Source organism: Galleria mellonella, unplaced genomic scaffold (genome assembly GCF_026898425.1).
Source record: "Galleria mellonella isolate WM207_F2 unplaced genomic scaffold, CSIRO_AGI_GalMel_v1 utg90, whole genome shotgun sequence".
Taxonomy (NCBI): Eukaryota; Metazoa; Arthropoda; class Insecta; order Lepidoptera; family Pyralidae; genus Galleria; species Galleria mellonella.
Window position 1 is genome coordinate 916,084 of NW_026442172.1, and position 22,865 is coordinate 938,948.

At 32.4% G+C, this 22,865-nt stretch overlaps 1 protein-coding gene across 1 annotated transcript in view; it reads left to right on the plus strand.

Moving 5' to 3' along the window:
- The first annotated feature begins 16,205 nt into the window (after positions 1 to 16,205).
- LOC113523353 (LIM domain only protein 3) overlaps positions 16,206 to 22,865 on the plus strand; it is an 82,240-nt gene continuing 75,580 nt past the window's right edge. Inside the window, exon 1 of the mRNA XM_026909287.3 lies at positions 16,206 to 16,456. Coding sequence (XP_026765088.2) covers positions 16,451 to 16,456 — 6 coding nt within the window. The 5' untranslated portion in view covers positions 16,206 to 16,450. The remainder of the gene's footprint in view (positions 16,457 to 22,865) is intronic.

Here is a 22,865-nt window from a genome sequence, read left to right on the forward strand (position 1 = left end):
TACATATTATTTATTATAATGTTTTTACCTGATGACGTTTACTAATTAATTAATGTTTTGTTACGTTATTTGGAATGGAAAATTTTAACTTACGTATAATTAGATCGAGAAAGCTCATATAGTTTTGAGATCAATTCAGGACCTTTAATCATGAGTGCCTGTGACAAGAGAGCGAGCCTGACTGCGCGCCTCGGTCCGCTGTAGGCGTCCGCGGCAATGTCACAGATAAGAAAGAAGGCGTTCGGAAATCTTTTGGTATGAACGGCTGGGCTCCGTAGTCTTTCTCTTCGTCTGCCGTGTTATTGTCACTGGCTATTTTGCTGTCACTGTGCTCATTGTGTCGCCTTTCAACGCGACATTTCAAGCATTGAACTTATATGAAACGGCGAAAAACGGCGCTGAGGCAAAAATTACCCAAAATTACCAAAAGTACCCTTCCTTGGTCTCTATTAAAATGTGGATGACGACTTTTTTTAAAAGCTTATGATTAAGGTCCCCGAATTGGTCCCGAAACTAGTAGAGCTTTTTCGATCTAATCACAGGTTAGTCAAACTGGTAGTTATTACATTAAAACATGTGTGCTTATGAGACTTTTAACAATAAAAAAGCTGACAACTTTGTATTAGTATGTAAGTTTATATTAGTAATATTTTTCATAATAAGTCAGACCCAATATCCATTTAATCAATCTCAGATTGAGTAGACTACATATTACGTGTCGTGTAGATTACTAGTAAATAATAAGATGTGGTGGACTCGACAGCGCTGGTAACTTGTATTTGCATTTGCATTATAATATTTATAATAAATTTACTGGATTGAACAAGTTATTTTATTTTATTTTACACATTTTGTCTTCTGAAATTAGATGCGAAATAGGTATTAAGCGTTTAGTCCGTGATGTCTTTAGTGAGCATATTCATCTTAGATCTCACTTATCATTTAATTAGATCCGTGTCAAGCGCCCTTGTGGCTTCAATTTTATTTTATAACGTCATACACACTGTCCTCCCTTGCTAACTATAATACAAACATATTATTTCTGTTGCCAAATATTGAAAAAATATTCCATGGAATCTATTCCTATAACGTTAAGGTATAAAGTTGAATACGTAGCGTTTTGTATTCTGGCAAATAGGGTTGTCTCAACAGCTAGCGTGCGTCCCTACTGTTACAGTGGTCGTATACTGTTCGCTACTGGCCAGTTGACGCGGCAAATTAATAGGGTTGTGCCTTTAATATTGCATTTAATGAAATTTTACCTTGATATCGTCACGTTGAAGGTATCTATATAGATTTTATAACGTCGCTAAGTTAAAATGAATTATGATTAGATATTTCTACTTTATTAGATTTTTGTTTTATTTACTTCAGATTAGTTTTGATTTCTGGAAAATATGCTGGATAAATAATTTTCGTATGATGATGGTGTAACAATATGTCACTATTTATTTTTTATTCCTAGGATTTTGTAAGAGATAAATAGGGCCACAAAACAAGAGACGGAAAAATCGAATTGATAGCCTAGGTAGGTAAATCTAGCCGTATATATGTATTTATTTATTTGGAACTTCTAACTTAATATTCTTTTAGTTGAAAAGTGTAAATATGGAGACAATTTAATTTATATCCTTCCATGAAGCAAATAATTGTTATAGACATATTATTAAACAACAAAAATCTAATTCAAATAGGCAATTATTTTTTCAATAATAATATTTTTCTGCCGGGTGTTAGTATGCGATATCTTCTTCTTAACAGTGATGTGAATTTTTCAGATAATAATAAAAATATTAAAAAAAAAAACTCGATTAACAGTTGTGGCAACCCTGAACGTACGAGTTGAAAGTGCATTATGTCTTGCGCATCCCCGCCGGATATTAAGCCCCAAACTTAATCACGTCCCTCTTACAATATTAAACAGTATAAAAAAAATTATGTGCAACTCATTACACACCGTCAAATTCCCACGATTTTTTTTTAATTCTCTTTATTATTTTCACAATTAGTTTCGTGAAGTAATGCGTTCACGCTGCATAATTTCTTTACTATTCAGCGTGCTCGCATAGGTAAGGCCCATTTTTAAATTCTATGAATGCGTCGCCTTTATATTCAGTATTTGCGTGACAAAAAATGGTAACGCGTATTTAATTTAACTATTAATGTAATGAAATCTAACTCAATACGCGTGACTAATTTGAACCATATATATGTATAGATAATACTGAATTGGGTATCTATAAATAAGTCGATGTTATATATTATCTGTGTTTTATATCAGACGTTAACAGCAGTAGGTACTGCTGAACATAGGCCTTCTTCATAAGGGGAATTTGGCCAGTAGTTACCACGTTTGGCAGGCGGGTTGACAACCGCAGTTAGGCTTTTGTGATGTTTTATAAGGGACGCTGCTGTCCTTCTGTGGGTCATTATGTTCCCTTAGTCGCATCTTACAATACCACGAGAAAAGAAGGGGCGGCCCATTCTATACCGGGACCACACAGCAGTCACATATTTTACCAGAGGGAGACTTTGTACAAAAGTCGATTGCTTGGGTACCTCTGTCCCATTCGTGTTTCTACCGTGAAGCAGTTGTGTTTGCATGGTTGTGTTTCGGTTTGAAGGGTGGGATATGGCGTGAATTTACAGGGTACAGAGGAATAACACCTGAGTGCTCAGGAATGGCAACGCATGGGGGGTATCATGGGCGAAACAGTATGTGTGTGTACTGTTATGTCCATGTACTGCTCATGTCTATACGTGACGGTTACCACTTTCTATCAGGTGGGCCGTCAGCTTGTTTGCCATTCTAAGTCGTATAAAAAAATACTATATATACATATTAAAATAAAATTAAACCATTAAATTTTATAACAATTTCCTTCGCAACTTTGTTACTTTTTATTAACGGCCAACTGGCGCTCAAAATGAAAAATGCGTTGCGCAAAAAAGATGAGTTTAAACTGTGTTTAAATTTGCATCAGCAGTGGTTGTGATGCAGATGAGTGACGTCACGTGTACGCGCCGCTAACGTACCCCCCATCCCTACGGCTAATTGACACCCTCCCTGTAGGAGGTATGGACTTGTTTATTTTTACAGCAAATGAGAAACTCTAATAGAATTAATGGTTATGTTATTTGGCAATTATTATTATGATCTGTTTTGTTAGACTTTGATGAAAATTTAAATGAGTATGAAAATGAATAATTGACCCTACTAAAAGACAGTGTAATGATGCCTTATATTAGTACAAATAAAAAATCTAACAATTATTTGAATGTTTCAATTTGTTACTAATTTCATTTAAAAAATGTTTCAGTTATTATTACAATAAAACTTGTTTACTTTTTTATCAAGGTATGTATATTGAAACAAACTATTGTTATATATAAACCTACTTACTTAATATATTATATCTAGTTATCATGATCAGTTAGATCACAGAGTTACACGTCTAGTTTCACGAAGAAGGGAACCTCATATTTCCTTCAGAGCACGATCCCTTGCCATCTGCATCTATAGATCCCCTATAGTACTTTTAACGTCGTTAGGTCGTTTTGCCTCACATAGTTGGCCAGTTTCACTTGTCCCTACCAATGTTTCCCCACTGGGGGGTAAGAGTGGAATTTTATTCCACCTATATCCATTGGTAGGGATGAATGGAAATTCATTTCTACTTATCCCTACCGGGCGCTTTTTGTTTACAAGTACACTTCTGTACATAAAAAAGTAGAAAGTTGCCACTAGAGTAACTTTCTTTAGAGAAGAATTCTCTCTGATTAGTTGCTCGATCATTTTAATTCTTCCAGACTTCCATATTTTGCAAAATGACTAGGAGTGTCCTCTTACAACTGACATTGCGCGATCATGTTTCAGTATCAAAAATTATCACTGGTAACTAGCTTTGGTAAATCTTATTCTTTCGTCTTATCATTTTGTAGTTCTTGGATAAAAAAAAGTGGCGTACCTAATTGCTTCTATTGAGGGTAACAATAAAAGTGTTCATTCATTCATTTTAGTTTCTTTCATTCGATATGTTCGAACAACCGGAGCGTGCCCTTTCTTATTAAATTTTTTATTTCTAGTTAATACAGTAAAACAAATATCGTGAAGTAAAATATATCGTAGTGCCGAGTTCAGAGGCCGTGGGGCGAAGGCTGTATTATTTGTCAGCTCGGCAATGTTAGGGCAACGCAATCTTAAAATCAATTTTCATTTATTCGTGGCTTAGCTGTACTAACGCGTGCAGCGTGCCTGATCACTGTCACAGAACTAAGAGTTTACTAGAATTTATAATGTTATCTAACTTGAAAACTGTTATGTGAGTTTAAAAATATTTTTATAACTGCTACATGTATTTTCTAAGTACTAAACTATATTATTACAATAATAAAGTGTAACGATGCTTAGGTATCAGTTATCATCACGTTGAATTAATTTGAATTAGTAGGTAATATGTACTTTACTATTCTGTACTAGTATTATAAAAAGGTACGTTTGTTTGTATGTTATAATAGATAAACTCAAAAATTATTAAATCGATTTTAATTTTTTTTTCACCTATAGAAAGTTACATGTTATTTACAAACAATTTCAGATAAAAAAAATTACCTATTAAAACTAATGTAAAATACTAATTTCTCTATCTATCTACCTGTGTAAAGCCAAAGTGAATTGCTAGTATTTGATATAAAAATGACGTCTGTTTGTTACTCAATGGCGCGTTAATGGCTCGACCAAATATTATAGATTTTTGTATATACGTAGAATTTAAAATGGAGAAGGCTATTTATTGTACCGTACAATGCATATATTCTGATTACATGAACAAATATGTCTGTAAAAACTACTATATTTTCTATCTGACCATGTAATTGAGAAATCGAAAACAATACATTAAAGCCACCTCTACGAATTTTAACTCTATGTAAACGTATGGCCACTACTCCGTCGAATAGTCTCGGGCGGTATGAACCGACAAAATCTTTACAAATGTGGGCCGTTATCATGCCGCCCGATTGACCGGCGCGGCGGGCGCTGGGTGCCGGCCGCACATTTCTCAGCTTGAAAAATAACGGATTTATTTAATTTTATGGCCACGCCGCGTGCTGAATGGACGATTGGGCAACCGGCCGACGGAGGGTTGGCTGACTTCAGTTGTTCTTTTTTATTATATTATGCCAGAGACAGTTTCGAATTATGAATTAGATTTGCTATTGAAATGAGTATGTACTTTATTAGTAAATGTTAAAATTTCTAATGACGAAATAATGTGATTTTTTTTATACCACTGAGGTCGCATGCAAGCATACGGTCCACCTGATGGTAAACGGTTACCGTAGCGTACCGTAGATTCTGAATCAAATATCGGTACCATACCGGTTTAAAGAAAATGTGAGATATATATAGTCCATAAAATTTACTTGTTAGAAGTTATTTTGTGAAATCTTAATATTCTTATACTGTCACATGCTAGGAGTTAAAAATGTTTATAATATTATTGGCTACTTCTAAATTCAATTTAGGTGTGTATTTATTTATAATTCTTAAACTTTTTAATTGCAACCAGTAAATGCATTTTGTATGTGTATAGTACAATAGCTCACACACGCACACACACACACACACACACACACACACACACACTCTATAGTAAAGCATTACGATGTACTGTTTATCGTCTAATTTGTGGATTAGCATAGGTATAATGGTTCGTCTTCCCCTGTGTTTACATTTCTCATGGCGTGCACCCGTGGGCCAATCGATCTCGTTATTTTAATCCGCGTTCATAATTTTACCGTTTTGTCACGTCCGTTCGTATCAATTTGTCATGCACGAAATAAAGCCAAAATATAATTGCCTTGGCGGGAAACAGTAGATTCTGAATCAAATACCGGTACCATACCGGTTTGAAGAAAAACATCTTCCAATTCACATTGTGTTTTCCTTTATACAGTTCGTCACGTTTTATTAATAACCTGATCTAAGTTGATATATAAAAAAATTAAAAGATATTGTACGTTCGATAGTTTTTGTCACGAAAAATATATCCTATCGTGACATTAAACTACGTAGTTTTAAACTGCGGCTTTTTCTTTGTATATTATAAATAAAGTAATTGTATGTTATTTTTGGTTATAGTTCATCTATGTTATCATTTATAATAAATACATGTAATAAATGAGCGTTTATTTTATGTATATGTGTAACGCAGCAGTTCGCAGTGCGAAATAAGATGCCGTCACAGATAATATAATATAATACTATATTACGCCGTGGTGCAAAGCGCTGCATTCTCCCTGAAGAAGACTTCCGAATGAATTCGAAAAAATTGTCAGAAACGACAAACATAGTAAGTTCATAAAATCCCCGTTATATTTACATATATATACACATCATTAAAAAAGAACTTAAGTTTTAAAATAAGATGAGCGTTTGCTTTTTCTCCTACTGTACTTTATTACTAGTAGGAATACGAGGACATAATTATCCGTGATCATTATATTATGAAATATAAAGTATGCTCTTAAGTAGGCACTTATCTATATATTTTCATATTTTTTGTTTCAACTATGTTTAATCTTTTTTTTTATACAACTTAGAATGGCAAACAAGCTGACGGCCCAACCGATGGAAAGTGGTAACCGTCGCCTATCCCCTATGCGTTGCCATCCCTGAGGACTCAGGTGTTATTCCTCTGTACCCAGTAAATTCACACCGTATCCCATCATTCAAACCGAAACACAGCCATGTAAACACAACTGTTTCACGGTTGAAACACGAATGGGACAGAGGTACCCAAGCAATCCACTTTTGTATAAAGTCTCCCTATGGTAAACTCTATGACAAAATAATTTATATTTCGACAACAAATAATTAGAAGTATATTTTTGTACATTATATGCAGAGTTATATCAGAAATATGGCGGTTTACCACAGTATAGAAGTTTTAAGTTTGTTTGGCATATTGTTTGTTTACAAATTGAAAATGAAGTCTGTGCTCATAGGAATTATTCAATATGATGCCCATGACCACTTTTAACCATCCTACAGCTCACCATCGACAAGGAGTTCATCTTCATACATAGCCTAGATGGTTGCGTACAACGTGGTTTCAGAGATATTTTCTCGCACGAACGCTCAGGATATGGAATGAGTTGCTTGTTGAGGTTTTTACAAAAGACTACTGCAGAGGGAGACTTTGTACAAAAGTCGATTGCTTGGGTACCTCTGTCCCATTCGTGTTTCTACCGTGAAGCAGTTGTGTTTGCATGGATGTGTTTCGGTTTGAAGGGTGGGATATGGCGTGAATTTATAGGGTACAGAGGAATAACACCTGAGTCCTCAGGAATGGCAACGCATTGGGGGGTATCATGGGTGAAACAGTATGTGTGTGTACTGTTATGTCCATGGTACTGCTCATGTCTATAGGCGACGGTTACCACATCCCATTAGGTGGACCGTCAGATAGTTTGCCATTCTGTCGTTTAAAAAAAATGGAGTTCTTTAAAAAAGAGGTGAAGAGGTTTCTTTAGGGTCGGCAACGCGCGCGTAAAGTCCTCGGTATTGCAAGCATTCATAGGCTATGGTAACCGCTTATCACCAGGAGGGCCGTACGCTGGTCTGCCACCTCAGAGATACAAAAATATATATATTGAATTTATTCATTAAGAACTGAAATTTGATGAACTTCCCCAACCAAACAACGTTTGTATGCATCTTCATCATAACAGCCTTTAACTGTCCACTGCTGAACATAAGCCTCCTCCTTGGGAACTTTTGCCAGTAGTTACCAAGCTTGGCAGGCGGATTGACAACTGCAGTTACATTTTGGAGATGTACTCGTATTATAAGGGACGCTGCTGCCTATCCCTCGCCCTGCCATAGTCGCCTTTTACGACAACTAACAAAAAGGAAGGAGTGGCTTATTCTATGTCGGGACCGCACGGTAATTTATATGCATGTTTTTTTTATTACATGACATATTAAAATAAAATATGCCTACTTATAATTTGTTTAATATATCTTCTTCATTAACCTTTGATCTTAATTAAACTTGATAAGACAAATAGAAAAAAATATATGTTCGACTTGAGAATTTCTTTTTTTTTTCATCAGATAAAAAAAAAACAAAGACAAAGAGGACAAAAGAGCAATACAAGTTAGATAATTTATTTATATAATTTATTATATAAATAAATAATAATATTATTACAAAATTTATTTCTGTTAATGAGGTCTCGGGTTCGATGGTTGATCGGAACAATTTAGGTTTTTTTCTGTGATTGGGTAATCTACGTTTTACTTCTAGATGTTTGTAATTTGACTTTTCATATTACTTGATGTCCTAGTATGAGGACCAGGTAAGTGGTATGATTATTTGACACTATTTATTTTAAAATGGAAGACTTTGGTGAAGATTTTTGCCTTCTGACAAAGGGATGACGAAAGCATTACTGATTGAATATTAATTTGATTGTTTATTACGTTACTTCTTAAATAAAGGCTTATATTATTATTTTAAAATAAGTATTAGGTAGAAGAGTATTAGGCTTGTGATTACTTAACAATATTATCATTGACCGAATGACGATTGTTTACGGTGGCTGCGCACGCGCTGTTATTTGGTGTGAAACGCATTTTTTTACCCTTGTTTTGCAACAGCTACCGAAATTTGGATTTATTTTACACTCAAATGAACCTCTCTGTTATTAGGTATTGTCCAAATTTTAACGCGACCTTATTTTTTAATTACATTTGTCTTGTGTAAATTAGTTGTCTTTTATTTTAATGGCAATGAATAAACAGGTGCCGGTACTTTGAGTTTTATCATCATCATCACTCATCAATCATTATCCATCCACTGTTGCATATAGGCTTCCTCCGTAGGCTGCTATAAGGAACGGTCCAGAGCCACCTGAATTCACTGTCTCCCTACATATAGGCAATTGTGTAGGACTATGTTTCGGCTCCGTAGGCCATCAAAGTGTTTTATAAATATTTAAGTCAAAGGAAGTTATTTAACTATTCACTGAGATACAGACTCGGCCTAGTTCGGTGGATAGTAGATCTAACTAAATATAATTTATTATTCAATAAAGAAAGTTATTATTATTATAAAAAAATCTAAATTTTTAAATATATATTTGCATCATGGAAAGATAATTTTCACTTATTTCGTGCTTCAGAGAGCACGTAAACCGTCATCGGGTATGCTACATCAGTCTTAGCGTAAATACGAAGGCGGCTTAGAAACATTTAACACCAGAGGATAATACTTTTATACGGTTTTTCTTTATGGGTGATAATGAAATGGTAACCCCACCCGCGCTATCGGTATACACCGGCGGGGCACCAGTGAAAGATGATAGGTGAGGATGAAGCAGGCCAATTAGCCCATCGTGACGAATTCAACAAGAATTGTTCACGATGATTTCCAGGGGGAACCACGTGGTGGTCGACCTGATATATATTGCTAGCAATGGGGCTGTCAAACTCCATTGCTAACAATCCCTTTCCCCCCACTTTTATACGGGTAAGTAAATAATCACTATCTTACTTAATATTGTAAATGTGAAAGTAAATTTGTTTGTTATAAATAATATAGCACTTTCAAGGTTTAACCAATCACTATGAAATTGAAATTAGTTACTTTATGGGATGGAGAAAGATATAGGTTACTTTTTATTCCGGCCAGTAAACATATTTATGTAACGCGGGCGAAGTCACGGGTAAAAACTAGTAATTTTATACTGGATATCTCGATTATACTGTCACGTTCGATATTTGTGTCTCATATTGCTGAATTTTAATCGACTTCGTTTTTGCCTGACTTACTCAATTTTTCGATTGTAAAATGTAACTTAAATGATAGTTCACCGGTTTACATTGTCTCTTTTAACGTTAACACTTTGAAAAATGCATTTGGCTCTTCTGGAGATTATATCTACGACGTTAAGAGAGAAATTCGAATTGATTGGAACTGATTTGGTTAAAATGTAGGCTTTGAAAACTTGGAATTTTATCACCGGCAACTATTCGGCGTTATGTGGCTCGATTCTCGTAAAAATAAACCGTTCAAATGTCGTTGAAAAGTCGTCTTTAAAGTTTGTATATACGTATTACCGATCAGTTCACATCTGAGAAACAAAAATATTTTCCCTGTTGTAGTACTCTGTATTGTTCTAAGTTTTAGGTATATGCTATAAAAAAGTATTTAATAATTATATTACTATATTAAGTGTTAATAAATTATACAAAACATTATAAATTAAATATTAATACCATAGTCCTCGGGAATAACAATGGGATATTATAGGCATTACAGTGTATTGTATGATGCCTACAGTGTTTATATTTATAGGCAATGGTTGTCATTTTCCAATAGGTCGAGTGGCAATACGTTTGTCATTCTAAGTAATATAAAAAATGAATACAAAAATGATTCGATGATATTACGGTTGACCGACGCGGGCAACAGCTATTATCTACTACTTATCAGTAAAGTTTCATAGGTTACAGCAAAGGTAATATTACACCCCAAAAGTATATGTAGCGACGTGGCGCGCCGTCTGCGTTGGTACGTTTAAAATAAAATGAACAATTAGAGTTAACTCGCAATCAACGTCACGTGACACCGAATCAGTTCGCGTGAGAGCCTTAAGCCGTCATTAGCACACTTTGTAAACTGGCGAAAGGTGCCTTCGTTTAATTTATGCAAATTCCCGTTTAGTTGTTTTCTTTGCCAAGACTTAGAGTGGTGGGGGGCAAATAAACGAGGGGGAAATTGGGCATTGTGAGCTTGTGAAACCGTTGAATATGTTTAGAAAGTTTTTCATGTACGCACTTATTACTTGTGATATACATAAATTGATGTAATACTTATTTAGTGTAATTATATGAAAATAATATTAACATTTTTAGTAATTTATATATTATTTATTAAGAAAAATAGTTAAAGATTGGTAAAGCGAAAAGATGGTGTTTAAAAATATAATAATATAATAATAGAGGTACTAGAAAAGCAGATTATATTAAATCAGTTAAGTAATCTTATTAACTAACTAGCTATATCCCGCCGTTCCACCTGCGTGAATGAGTATGTAAAATATTATATTTATTTATTTAAACTTTAATGCACAGTCAAAATTCTATGTATATTTGACGGATTTAGCACCGGACGGTGTTCTTTACCAGTCAACCAAATCAACCAAGTGCATAAAATTTTATTAAAATCTGTTCGGCAATTTTTGCGAGAAAAAGCAACAAATATCCGTTCACCGATCCATCCATCCTTACAAACTTTTGCATTTATAATATTAATAGAATTGATTACCTTATTTGTTCAAATAATGTCGATCTTTTTATTATAGTAAATATTAAAGTTCTTATAGACGGGTACTCTTTTGATAAATAAACACAATTTTACATCAGCACATTACAGATAAATACTATGTTTATGTTATAATCTAAAATAAATTTCATACTGTACTGCTACTAAAGAGACTAATAGCGTATATGAATGAAAAATAGTGATTAAATATCAATCCTTATAAAAAATAATAGAGTAAATTTATATTACGGATATTATAAACATGATCAATTTAATTATATCCCTGCATATATAGTTCGATTGCAACGTTTTTGAGATTCATATATTTCGGAATTAAACACACAAAATTCTCTTGATAAGATCAATTTCGATCGATAATATTCAATTTAATCAGAGTTTCTTAAATGTTACCGAAGACTAATCGTGAGTTTACACGGCGCGGTCGGCGGCACCATCAGTCGTCAACACAATGGCCCACAACAATGGCTCGAAATGGCGCACAATGGCTCCCGTTTATCCCCACAACAACGGCTCAATGGTCAGCCGTCGATCCCTCCGAAAAACTCGAGGAAACAACCTGATAAGAGTGATTAATTGGTTTAAGTCGAATTCAATGAAAGCCGTCGGAAGTGGCGGCTTTTTTCAAGCTTCGGATAATCTTCGAACCATTTGAAAGTGATAAATTTTGTTTTACTTATAAATTAGCTTTTATAGTGGATTTAACAAAATTTAAACATATTTATTTACGTGAAAATTATGTTCACTTAATATATATATATATATATATATATATATATATATATATATATATATATATATATATATATATATATATATATATATATATATATATATATATATATATATATATATATATATATATATATATATATATATATATATATATATATATATATATATATAACAAACTAATTTAGCACGACTGTAATATTCGATTAGGTTCATTATATTAGTGCTAATAAAGTACTATATAGTCAACTGTTACCATTGTTTTGAAACTAGTTTTCTTCTAGACTTTTTTCTTCGACTTCTTTCACAGTTTATCTAATATAATCAATTGTAATTCAATTGATCGGTGATGACTTTACATACTTGCATAGATCAATTTTATAAAAATAAAAAGACAATAAATAGTACTTAAGAATTTAATACTTATATTCCAATTAACTATGATTAAAAACCAAGAACCAAATCAACTGAGAGAGGTTTCTATTCACAATCAATCCCTTTTATGAAACAGCGTAAACTAATAAAGAAGCGAGTGTTTCGTATGTAATTCAATAAAGAGTACTTTAAAACAGGAACAGGTTTTGTTTGTTGCGATACACTAGAAGAAAATGGAAATTATAGCCTATTCAATAAAATCAGGTTGACTCTACATAAAGGGAATGCTAAAATGCAGCATGTGTAGTTCTCGAACCATTTATTTGATTATAGTCCTTACTGTTATGTAATAAGAGTGTAAACGGTGCATTAAGTTGGCAAAAACGTGGTTACAACATAAAAGATCTTTCATAGTAACCCTTTTAAGATGGCTAGAGAAGGGGGCAAGAATGAGTAGCCGACAGAATGTCGCTGAAAATACGTAAAAGCCGAGATGATTTGTGAGCGAACATGTCTCGAGTTACACGGTAATAAATTAAACTCGTATAGAAAATAAATACGTCAATGTAGCCCGTCAGATCCCTGTGCTCGTTCTAGTGATGTTCGTTTGATTTATCGATGACTTTGGAACATGCCTAGCTCGGTAAGCATGAATGATCTCATTTGGCTTTTATAAGATTCAATTCATATGTTGTCTCGTTTTTGTAATAATATATTTGTATAGTATAAAAAGTAATATCTGCAAACTGGACTATTAAGTTTTAGTATTACAATAATTTTAAAACTCCCTCTTGTTACATTTACATTTATTATACCTATTTTAAAACAGTGTAATATATTAAACTGTAGCTGTCTAAATAGAAAATAATATTCATTATTTTAAAAATTAATTTAACATAAAAATATATTTGTTGAAACGTCTACATAGCATGGTATAAAGTCATTAATTAATCATATACTTTATTAAACTTCATGGAGGGCAAGATTGCGCATTTTTATTGAGTAGGTAACTCATACATACACCTTAAGTATTTTATCAAGTGTTACTAGTGTTTTTAATAAGGTGTTCTCGGTCACGTAATCTTACACTTGTAGCTGTAGATTAATATACACCCAAATAATTTTTATTGTGAGTTTTTTTACTTTATTATTATTATTACTACAATATTTTATTAGTATTTACATTCGACTTCGTCTACGTACCTTTTTTCATAATAATCGTAAGTAACCAATTTCATATACACTTTTACATTTACACATAATTAGTATATGTTACTTATATAAAACCTGTTTAGGCATTTTACGATACAATTTATAATACATTTTATCGATAAAAGTTATTTATCGATTCCTATGCACCGCATTTACTGGTATCCTTGATTTTTGTGGGGCTGCGTTGAATGGATCGCAAATTGACACGGAAACGCAACACATTCTCGCCGATTTATTTAGGAATTTTAGCGTATTCATGTCATGCAAGCACATTTAAATTGTCCTATTATATTTTGATTTACATGTGACTAAATAGTTTATTGAAATTATACAAATATAAGTATTATATAAAAAATTTGTTAATTAACGGTTTGAAATTATTTTATAACTCTACATCGTTCTATAATTATGATATCTAATTATTTCAATGGAAGAAATCCAAGGTGTCACCTTCCTTTTATTTCCACAACAATTAATTGTAAAATCTTTATGTACTTACATGGAATAATATCTATCATTAATTTACATACAAATAGGTATTAGGGAGATTGATGAATTCTCATCTTCTATCAATATTCTAGTAGACTTTAAAATATATTTTTTTATAAGGAACCACTTTAACTTTTGTCATTCTAAACCCAATGGTTATTAGCTTTACGATGATGTCAATCAATTTATTCCTTAAAACCACTTTTGTAACTCAGGAATTAAAATAACCACTTATAATATTATTTTAATTATAAAATTATGCTCCTGTATATTTTTAATGACTCTCTATTTATGGGGTTTTACGATTACTCAAGCTATCTAAAGGTGCCCTCTTGAAATGCTAATTAAAACTATTATGGTGTCCACAATAAATCATGTTTTGTTGCACCCCTTTTACGCTGGTTTAATTGATTCAATACAGAAAGCGTTCATAAGAAAAGATGGATAACAAGCTGCTATCGTGAAGTGGTATCAACCCATGATTTTTACCACTGCTGCTTGCAAACCCGATTTATCATTTCTATATAAAAGTAATTTAAACTAGTGAATATAATTTAGTTTTTGTCGGTATCTTTTATCAGTATCTTTATATATGTACAGGCCATATTACGTATATTTTTTTTATATATTTTTCAAGTTCAATAAATAATAATTTCATAAATATAATAAGTATATACATACACACATATATATGTTGAACATGTTGAAAAAAAATGAGTTACCTCTTGCAGATTAACATAGTAATGCCTGCGATACAATGCCTGATTCTATGTTTTAATTCATATTTTTATTAGTAAAAAAATCACGAAAATTACGTGCCAAATTGCAGTTGTTGCAATGCAATTAAACAATGAAGGTACATTGTGATCTGTAACTCGTGAAGAGTTTTACTTTGATATATGCTGGTTACTAATAACACAGCAATATAATAAAGTACGATAGCGATTATTATATGATCATAACAAAAAATCTCTGTTTTGTTTAAATTGAAGTATATTGTATTGTCTATTACTATTTCTAGAATTTACAGTATGTACATAAATAACAATTAACAATTTTAATACCATCAGTGAAAAAACAATTGTTTAAATATTAAATAAACATAAAATCATAGGAAATGTTAGAGATATCCAAGAATTATTGCATTACTAATAAAGATAATAATCATTTGAGATGTTCTTTCCCCCACTTTGAAATTATAATTACTAACATATCATATGAATATATTGAAAGGAAATTATCGTATACACATTGATAATAAAACTAGTGAATTATGACTAATTTATTCTTGCAAATAATAATTACTGTAGGCACCTAATGAAGCGTAGAGAAGAATTTATTCCGTTAATCAGATTTACACAATGATTACCGGAATAAATTCTTATAGTTTTTTTTTTATATATTTTCAATATGTATATAAATATTCCTCTATAAGTCTTATTAATATAATAAAATTGTAACTTGATGATATTTGTACGTGGGAGATATTTAAGAAAAATTAACATAAGGGGACTTATGGTTTCATTTGGTATATTATATATGCAAAATTTCGAGCTAAAGACACGAAATTTTAGTTGTTGATGAAGTATTGATGGAGTTAATGTAGAGCTGAAAGTAGCGAATTTAGTACTTCAAAATTGGACCATATTTTTTTTAAGGTAGCAGGACTGTAAGTAGGATATGCCTTTTCCAATGTCTAAAATTAGGGTTGAAAGTTTGTATAAAAATCCAATATTAATATTAATATTAAGGATTTTCTTTGAAACATGATGAATACGTCCATAATTTTAAGATCAATAAGTAAAAGAATATTTATATAATTAATACCTATTAAAATATTAATTCGGTAGTAATCATATTTAGGCCTAAATGCAATAACACCGTATAAAATCTGTCCACTTACAGAGTTAAGCGGTGTTTCAGATGCAACAGGGCGTAAGTGAAACACCGGCTCTGTGCGAAAAGCTCCGCAATGGCAGAGCTTTCGTACGGGAAAAGGAAGGACTGCCCCCGCCTAGACTACGGTGTGTACGGCAGCCTCCTCCCGCCGAACTGCTCATTCGCTCAGAAGCGCTCGTGTTGTATAAACGTTTCTGCGCTCAGGAACAGCGCAACCTTATGCGATCGCGAAAAACTTTTCAGTGTTGTGAAACATTTTTTTTCGCACAAAAAAAATGAACACTATTTTCATGTGCTGTGATTATTTAACAGTGTAAAAGACTAATCGGCTGTAAGAGTGCTTCGAGAGGCTAATTACGAGTTGCTAAGCTAATTGGCAGGGCCGGCGTTTCATGAAGGTGAGCCGACTTTTATTTCCGTTCGGCAATCCCTCTAATTGCGTCAATTAGTGTAATGCGGCGACAGCTTTGAAGAGCCCGCTTAATGATCTAAGTACCATTACCGCGGAGCTTCACCCCCGTAACTGATTTTTAAGTGTAATAATATTAGCTGTGCTCGCATCTTCATCCACGTGATTGGGATAAAAGAATCTCTCTAAATGTAATCCAAATTTTACGTGTTTGCCATTTCATGATGATCGTTTAAATTCTAAAAATAAACAAAAAACTTAGTTTACCATTTTTTATATTGTTTATCTATGTTTATTATTGCACAATAAAACAGAAAAAAGAACACGAAAATTGTCGTCTATCTTTATAAATATTTCACTAATAGCTAAAATGTTTAAGTCAATTATTGTTTTTAAGTAAGTACCTAGTCAGTTACTGATTACAACGCTAAAAATTATGATAAGATGCAACTACTTTAACTACTTATAATAGATATCCTAGTTAAAAAGTAAATGTAGTATGAAGATAAACAAAACCTTTTGTAATTTAGGAATAGCCGTAAAAACAAATATATCCATTTTGATAAAAATAAAAGAACACAATTTGTGCTTCATTTTATTAAACTGTATTTTATACTATACAGTATTATTAATTTGTGAAAGATATGATAAGAAATATTTTAATATAACGATTATATTTATTTTTTATAACGCATCCTTAAAATAAAATAACTTATTCAGAAGCAAAATACGCTTTTCGATATAGTCTGCTTTTACGTGGTTTTCCGCAAAGTTTAGTGTAACGTCAAACATTTTTTTTTGGTCATTTTAAAATATTGTCTGATTAATAAAATGTGATAATATAATGTTTTGTAAAGTGAAATTCTTAATTGTACTTACTGTAATATTAAATAAATAAAAATTCGGTATTATCCTTAAAAAAGTTTTTGTAAATTTTCATGCGGTGTACATAACTTTTATACAGTTTGCAAATAGGTTTAATTTATATTAATATTATGAGTATAAAGAGATTTGATTATTTGTCTAATAGATAAACTGAACAATTACTTAATCGATTTTAAAAATCCTTTCACCTATAGAAAGTTACATTATCAGCGAGTAACATAGGTGATATTTATTATTTTGTAAAATTCTATCTACTCTTGCGAAGCCGAGCCGGATCATAATATTATTATTATATAAAATAATATTACGTTTTTTCTTTTAATCTACTATTTATTTTCTACTTTTAAATTTTCAATTACTCATTTCAATAACAACTAGTGGAGCATTTTTGGCACCAAAAGGAAACAAATATGATCTTCAAGTAAGTTTCTACAATGAAAACAAAAAATACGCAAAAGCTGATCAAGCTGTGATATCATTGTTTTTACTATAAAAACATATACAAGTAATAAATAGCTGCCTATATAATAGCTAAAAGCAGCCCAACATAGTTGTCCCAAAAGCCAATTAGAATCCGCATCCGGCTTGTTTATTCTCTAATTAGCAAGTGGCTCATTAGAGCTACATCACTACAGGAGAGCAATGTTTCATTCGCTTTAATATAAACACTGTTTCTTGTGTCTATAATTACCGGACACAATTAACAACGTAATTATTATTGTTCCATCTTTCACATCGCATCTGAACTTTATGTGATAACTAAATTATTAATACTTATTAAAGGACATCCGTTATGTGAGATTTTTTTCTCTAGTTTTAGGCTTTCCTTTCGCTTAAGAAAGATTACCCGCAAGATGATATAAATTTATTCAATTATTTATAGACTGATTAGGATAGTGGTCTATATCTTTTTATATCTCATATATTACATGTATATTAAATTTCATAGTGATTGGTACAGGTGGTTAAATGCTAAGACATAACAAACAAACTCACTTTCACTTGTTTAATATTAGTAAAAATATATAAAAATCATTTTTATAAGTAAGCAAGGTATGGAAATGCATTTTGCTTATTTCCACTAAATATCTTTGTTTTAACAATGACTATATTGTGAAATAAAAGAAAGCGAAAAAGATTATATTAAAAGTTATACTAATAACGAATGTAATTAAATTTAATAAAATTAAAAAAATATCGTTAGTGCCCTCCATCATTCATTCACGGCAAGAGCCGCCTGTGAGCATACCCAGTTATTTAAGTGTTGCGTAGGATTGATAATGTAACACTTACAAAATGTTATTTTATAGATTAACATAATGTACCTGTAATCTAAATAAATTATCGTTGGGAGATATTCATTGACTCCTTTTTATTTTACACTAGCCGTTTCCCGCAGCGTTGCCCGCATCTACCTATGTAATTCCCGTATATTATTCCCCTTGGAACTCTTTACAAATCCAGTCTTATATTGTATTATATACTTAAATGATAATTACGTATCTAATACCTTCACAAAGTTTCAGCTAATTCAACTGGTCGGATATTTTATAGAATTATATATGTGATTATTTAGATTGATATGACTTTTTTATTTATGAAATGATTGAAATAAAATAAACACTAAATATTAAGTGGAACAAACCAAAACGCATTAGTGAAAACCGCATTCAAATCGGTCAAGCCGTTAGTGAGGTTAGTGTGTAAACGTACAGATAAACAGACAAAAATTCTAAAAATCATTGTTTTGGGCTTCCTATAATAATTTTTCTTATATATCTTCCATGTAGGTACAGACAGTGACCAGTTACGATTTTATTATATGTATAGATATAGATAAGATTTGATAAATCTACCTCCGGAATAATCTCATTAGTTTTATTGAAGAAAGAATGACCAATTGATGCACTGCCGAAACTGGTGGATATATTTTGTATGTATATATATATATATATATATATATATATTATACAACTTAGAATGGCAAACAAGCTGATGGCCCACTTGATGGGAAGTGGTAACTGTCGCATATAGACATGAGCAGTACCATGGACATAACAGAGTATACTGTTAATCGCCCATGATACCCCCCATGCATTGCCATTCCTGAGGACTCAGGTGTTATTCCTCTGTACCCAGTAAATTCACGCCATATCCCACTCATCAAACACAGCCATGTAAACACAACTGCTTCATGGTTCAAACACGAATGGGACGGAGGTATCCAAGTAATCGACTTTTGTACAAAGTTTCATTTCACAATTCATCATTTACAATCCTCCGTAATTTAGAATTAGCAATATAATTTGGTAAATGATCAATTTTTTTAAATTCCTACAGATAATAAAGTTTACACGGGTGAAGCTCTGAGAAACATCTAGTATTTTATATGACGAAATAATACTATGAACTCTATATACTCGTATTTCATAATTGACGTGCTTGTTAGTTTTCAATAGATAAAATTACTTATTATGGAATAAATAAATCATCGAATATTCATACACATCTCTAATTACATATCCAATTAGTGATTATTTATGATTTCAAATTTGACATGGATAAAACATATATACATAATTAGGAAATTTAAAGACTTGTATTGATAAGTATAACGAATCTACGATAACAGAAAGCCTACATATTTTTTTTATCTAAATGTAATTAAAATCTAAATACTTATATTTATCTTAAGAAATATAATTTAATTTTTAATTAACACATATATTACATGATAACCTTTTTGAAAAGGAACCCAATAACCATGGACATTCTGTTTACGATACTACAAAGGGCATAAATCCAAACAAACAAAATTCAATTCAAGGTCTCAATAAAAATACCATAGGGATCAATATATATGATTACTATGCAAGTTTCATAAAGGTAAAGAATTTAATTTCATATTATTAGGTTATTTAATTCAAATAGGATTATTTGTCAATTCAAGATATGATTGTACTCAATCTTTCAATTCCTTTTAGCTTTTTAAGAGTGATTAACTAACAAATATTTAAACATTTTGATAAACTTTTTTTTTATGCAACTTAGAATGGCAAAAAAGATGACGGCCCAAATGATGTGTGCGATAGAGGTAACCGTCGCCTATAGACATGAGCAGTACCATGGACATAACAGAGTATACTGTTTCGCCCATGATATCTCTATTGTGTTGCTATTCCTGAGGGTTCAGGTGTTATTCTTATTCTATACCCTGCAATTCACTGCAATATTCCACCCTTCAAACCGAAATACAACCAATACATTTATTAACTTAATAAGATTTCGGGAAGCTTATAATGTTATAATTTGTATATGTACATTATACATTCCCAATGTGATACTCGTATATAAAAAGAGTTTTTTTTATGGGTGTAATGTAATTAATAGCAACCCCGCCTGCTCTAACGGGATACGCTGGCGGAGTACCAGTGAAGGTTGCTAGATGAGAATGAAAACAGGCCAGTTAGCCCATCATGATGAATTCATTAGGAATTAACCATGATAGTTTCCAGGGAGAACCGCGAGGAGGTCGACCTGACTGGGTATATAGCTAGCAATGGGAATCTTAGTCTCCATTACTGAGAATCCCTTTCCCCTCTGTAAAAAGAGGTTTTTTATGGGTGAAAATGGTATGGTAACCCCGCCTGCGCTAACGGGATACGCTGGCGGAGCACCAGTGAAGGGCGATGTGATAGATGAGAATGAAAACAGGCCAGTTAGCCCATCATGATGAATTCATCAGGAATTAACCATGATAGTTTCCAGGGAGAACCGCGAGGAGGTCGACCTGGTCGGTATATTGCTAGCAATGGGAATCTTAGTCTCCATTACTGAAAATCCCTGTCCCCCTGTAAAAAGAGGTTGGATTTTGAAAAATAATATGCTATGTTGTGGAATTATAGTTTAAATCTCAGTTGTATATTGTATGGAAGCAAAACTTGATGGTTAAAGATGGTTGGTAGTTCTGAATGAATATTGTTTATATTGGTTTGAGTATTTTATGTACTTATAATATAGTATTGATAAAAATGTACGAGTATTATAAATAAATTTATCTATAAGTTATCTAGTATAAGCTCTACTTAGTTTGCGTCTAGTTAGTTATTTATTATTATCGTTACAAATACAATAGTGAAAGGGAGTTTGTTTGTTTGTTAGTAATTCCTTAGCGCTCTTTAATAACATAAAATTCGGCACACACGTATTGGCTGGAGACGGTAATAGGCCACTATTTATATTGAGCAATCCGCATACACCAGTCACGAGGACGAAGTCGCAGCTGTTTATTGTCCTCTGTTGAAGATGGGCCTTTCTTTTGCCAGTAGTTGCCACGCTTGGCAGGAGAGTTGGCACCCGCAGTTAGGATTTGGTGTTTTTTTAGGAGCGTTGTTACGGCCCATTCCTCGACCATTAGTTTTTATAGGCGCCTCTTACGACACCCACGGGAAAGGAAGGAGTCGCTTATTCTACACTAAGACCACACGGCCGAACCTTAATAATTTCAAACCGATGATGCTGCTTATCTTTCACCTTTAAAGTACATTCATCATCGTCATTATTTCAGTCATTATTTGTCCACTGCTGAACATAGCCTCCCCCATAGACTGCCATAAGGAACAGTCCTGAGCCACCTGCATTCATTTCCTTCCTGCAATGCATTTGAGGTCGTCAATCCATCTATCGTCTCACACTGCGTTTGCCCGTGCCGGATCGCCAATCAAGAAACTTTTTACCCTATCGATTGTCGGTTCTTCGAGGTATGTGACCAAATATCCTCATTGCGTATTCTGTCCCCCAAAAAAAAAAAAAACTATGCAAGCCCTTTCCATAGCACGTTGAGTAATTTGAAGTACATTAATGGATGATAATTTGAATTAATTGAATATGTTTAATTTAATTTAATTTAATTTAATTGTCTGCATATCAATTGTTATAGTTGTTATTGAAGTACCAGCTAAACACAAGCATATTCATTATAAGCTGGTGCATTTCCATTAGGTAATTAACTTTGGTTAATTAATAAACAGACTATAATAACGAGGGTGTTATGATAAATTAATCAGGGTTGATTGGTGTATGGACTACGTGCTGCAAATAAGCTTTTAAAATTTGACGTACCTAATAGGTATAAGTTAAATGATATTTTGTAAAGGCGTACATTGTGTATAAAATACATTAAAATAATATATATTAATTATGTTTAAAAATTACCTACTTATTCTTAGCATATATGTAACAACTACATGACGAGGAAGACGTTATATGAGTATGAGTATAAAATTGATTTGGATGGGAACCTCTGTCCCACTTGTATTTTTACAGTCTAGTGAGTATATTTGAATGGTCTTGTTTCGGTTTGAAGATAAGGTTACTGCAGTGATATCATCAAAGATAAAATTACTATGATTCCAAATCTATCAGGCTTCTATAGGCTACAGTGACCGTTTACTATCAGACGGGCTGTATGCTTTTTGTCACCTTTATGATATAAAAAAAGCTAATAATTAGGA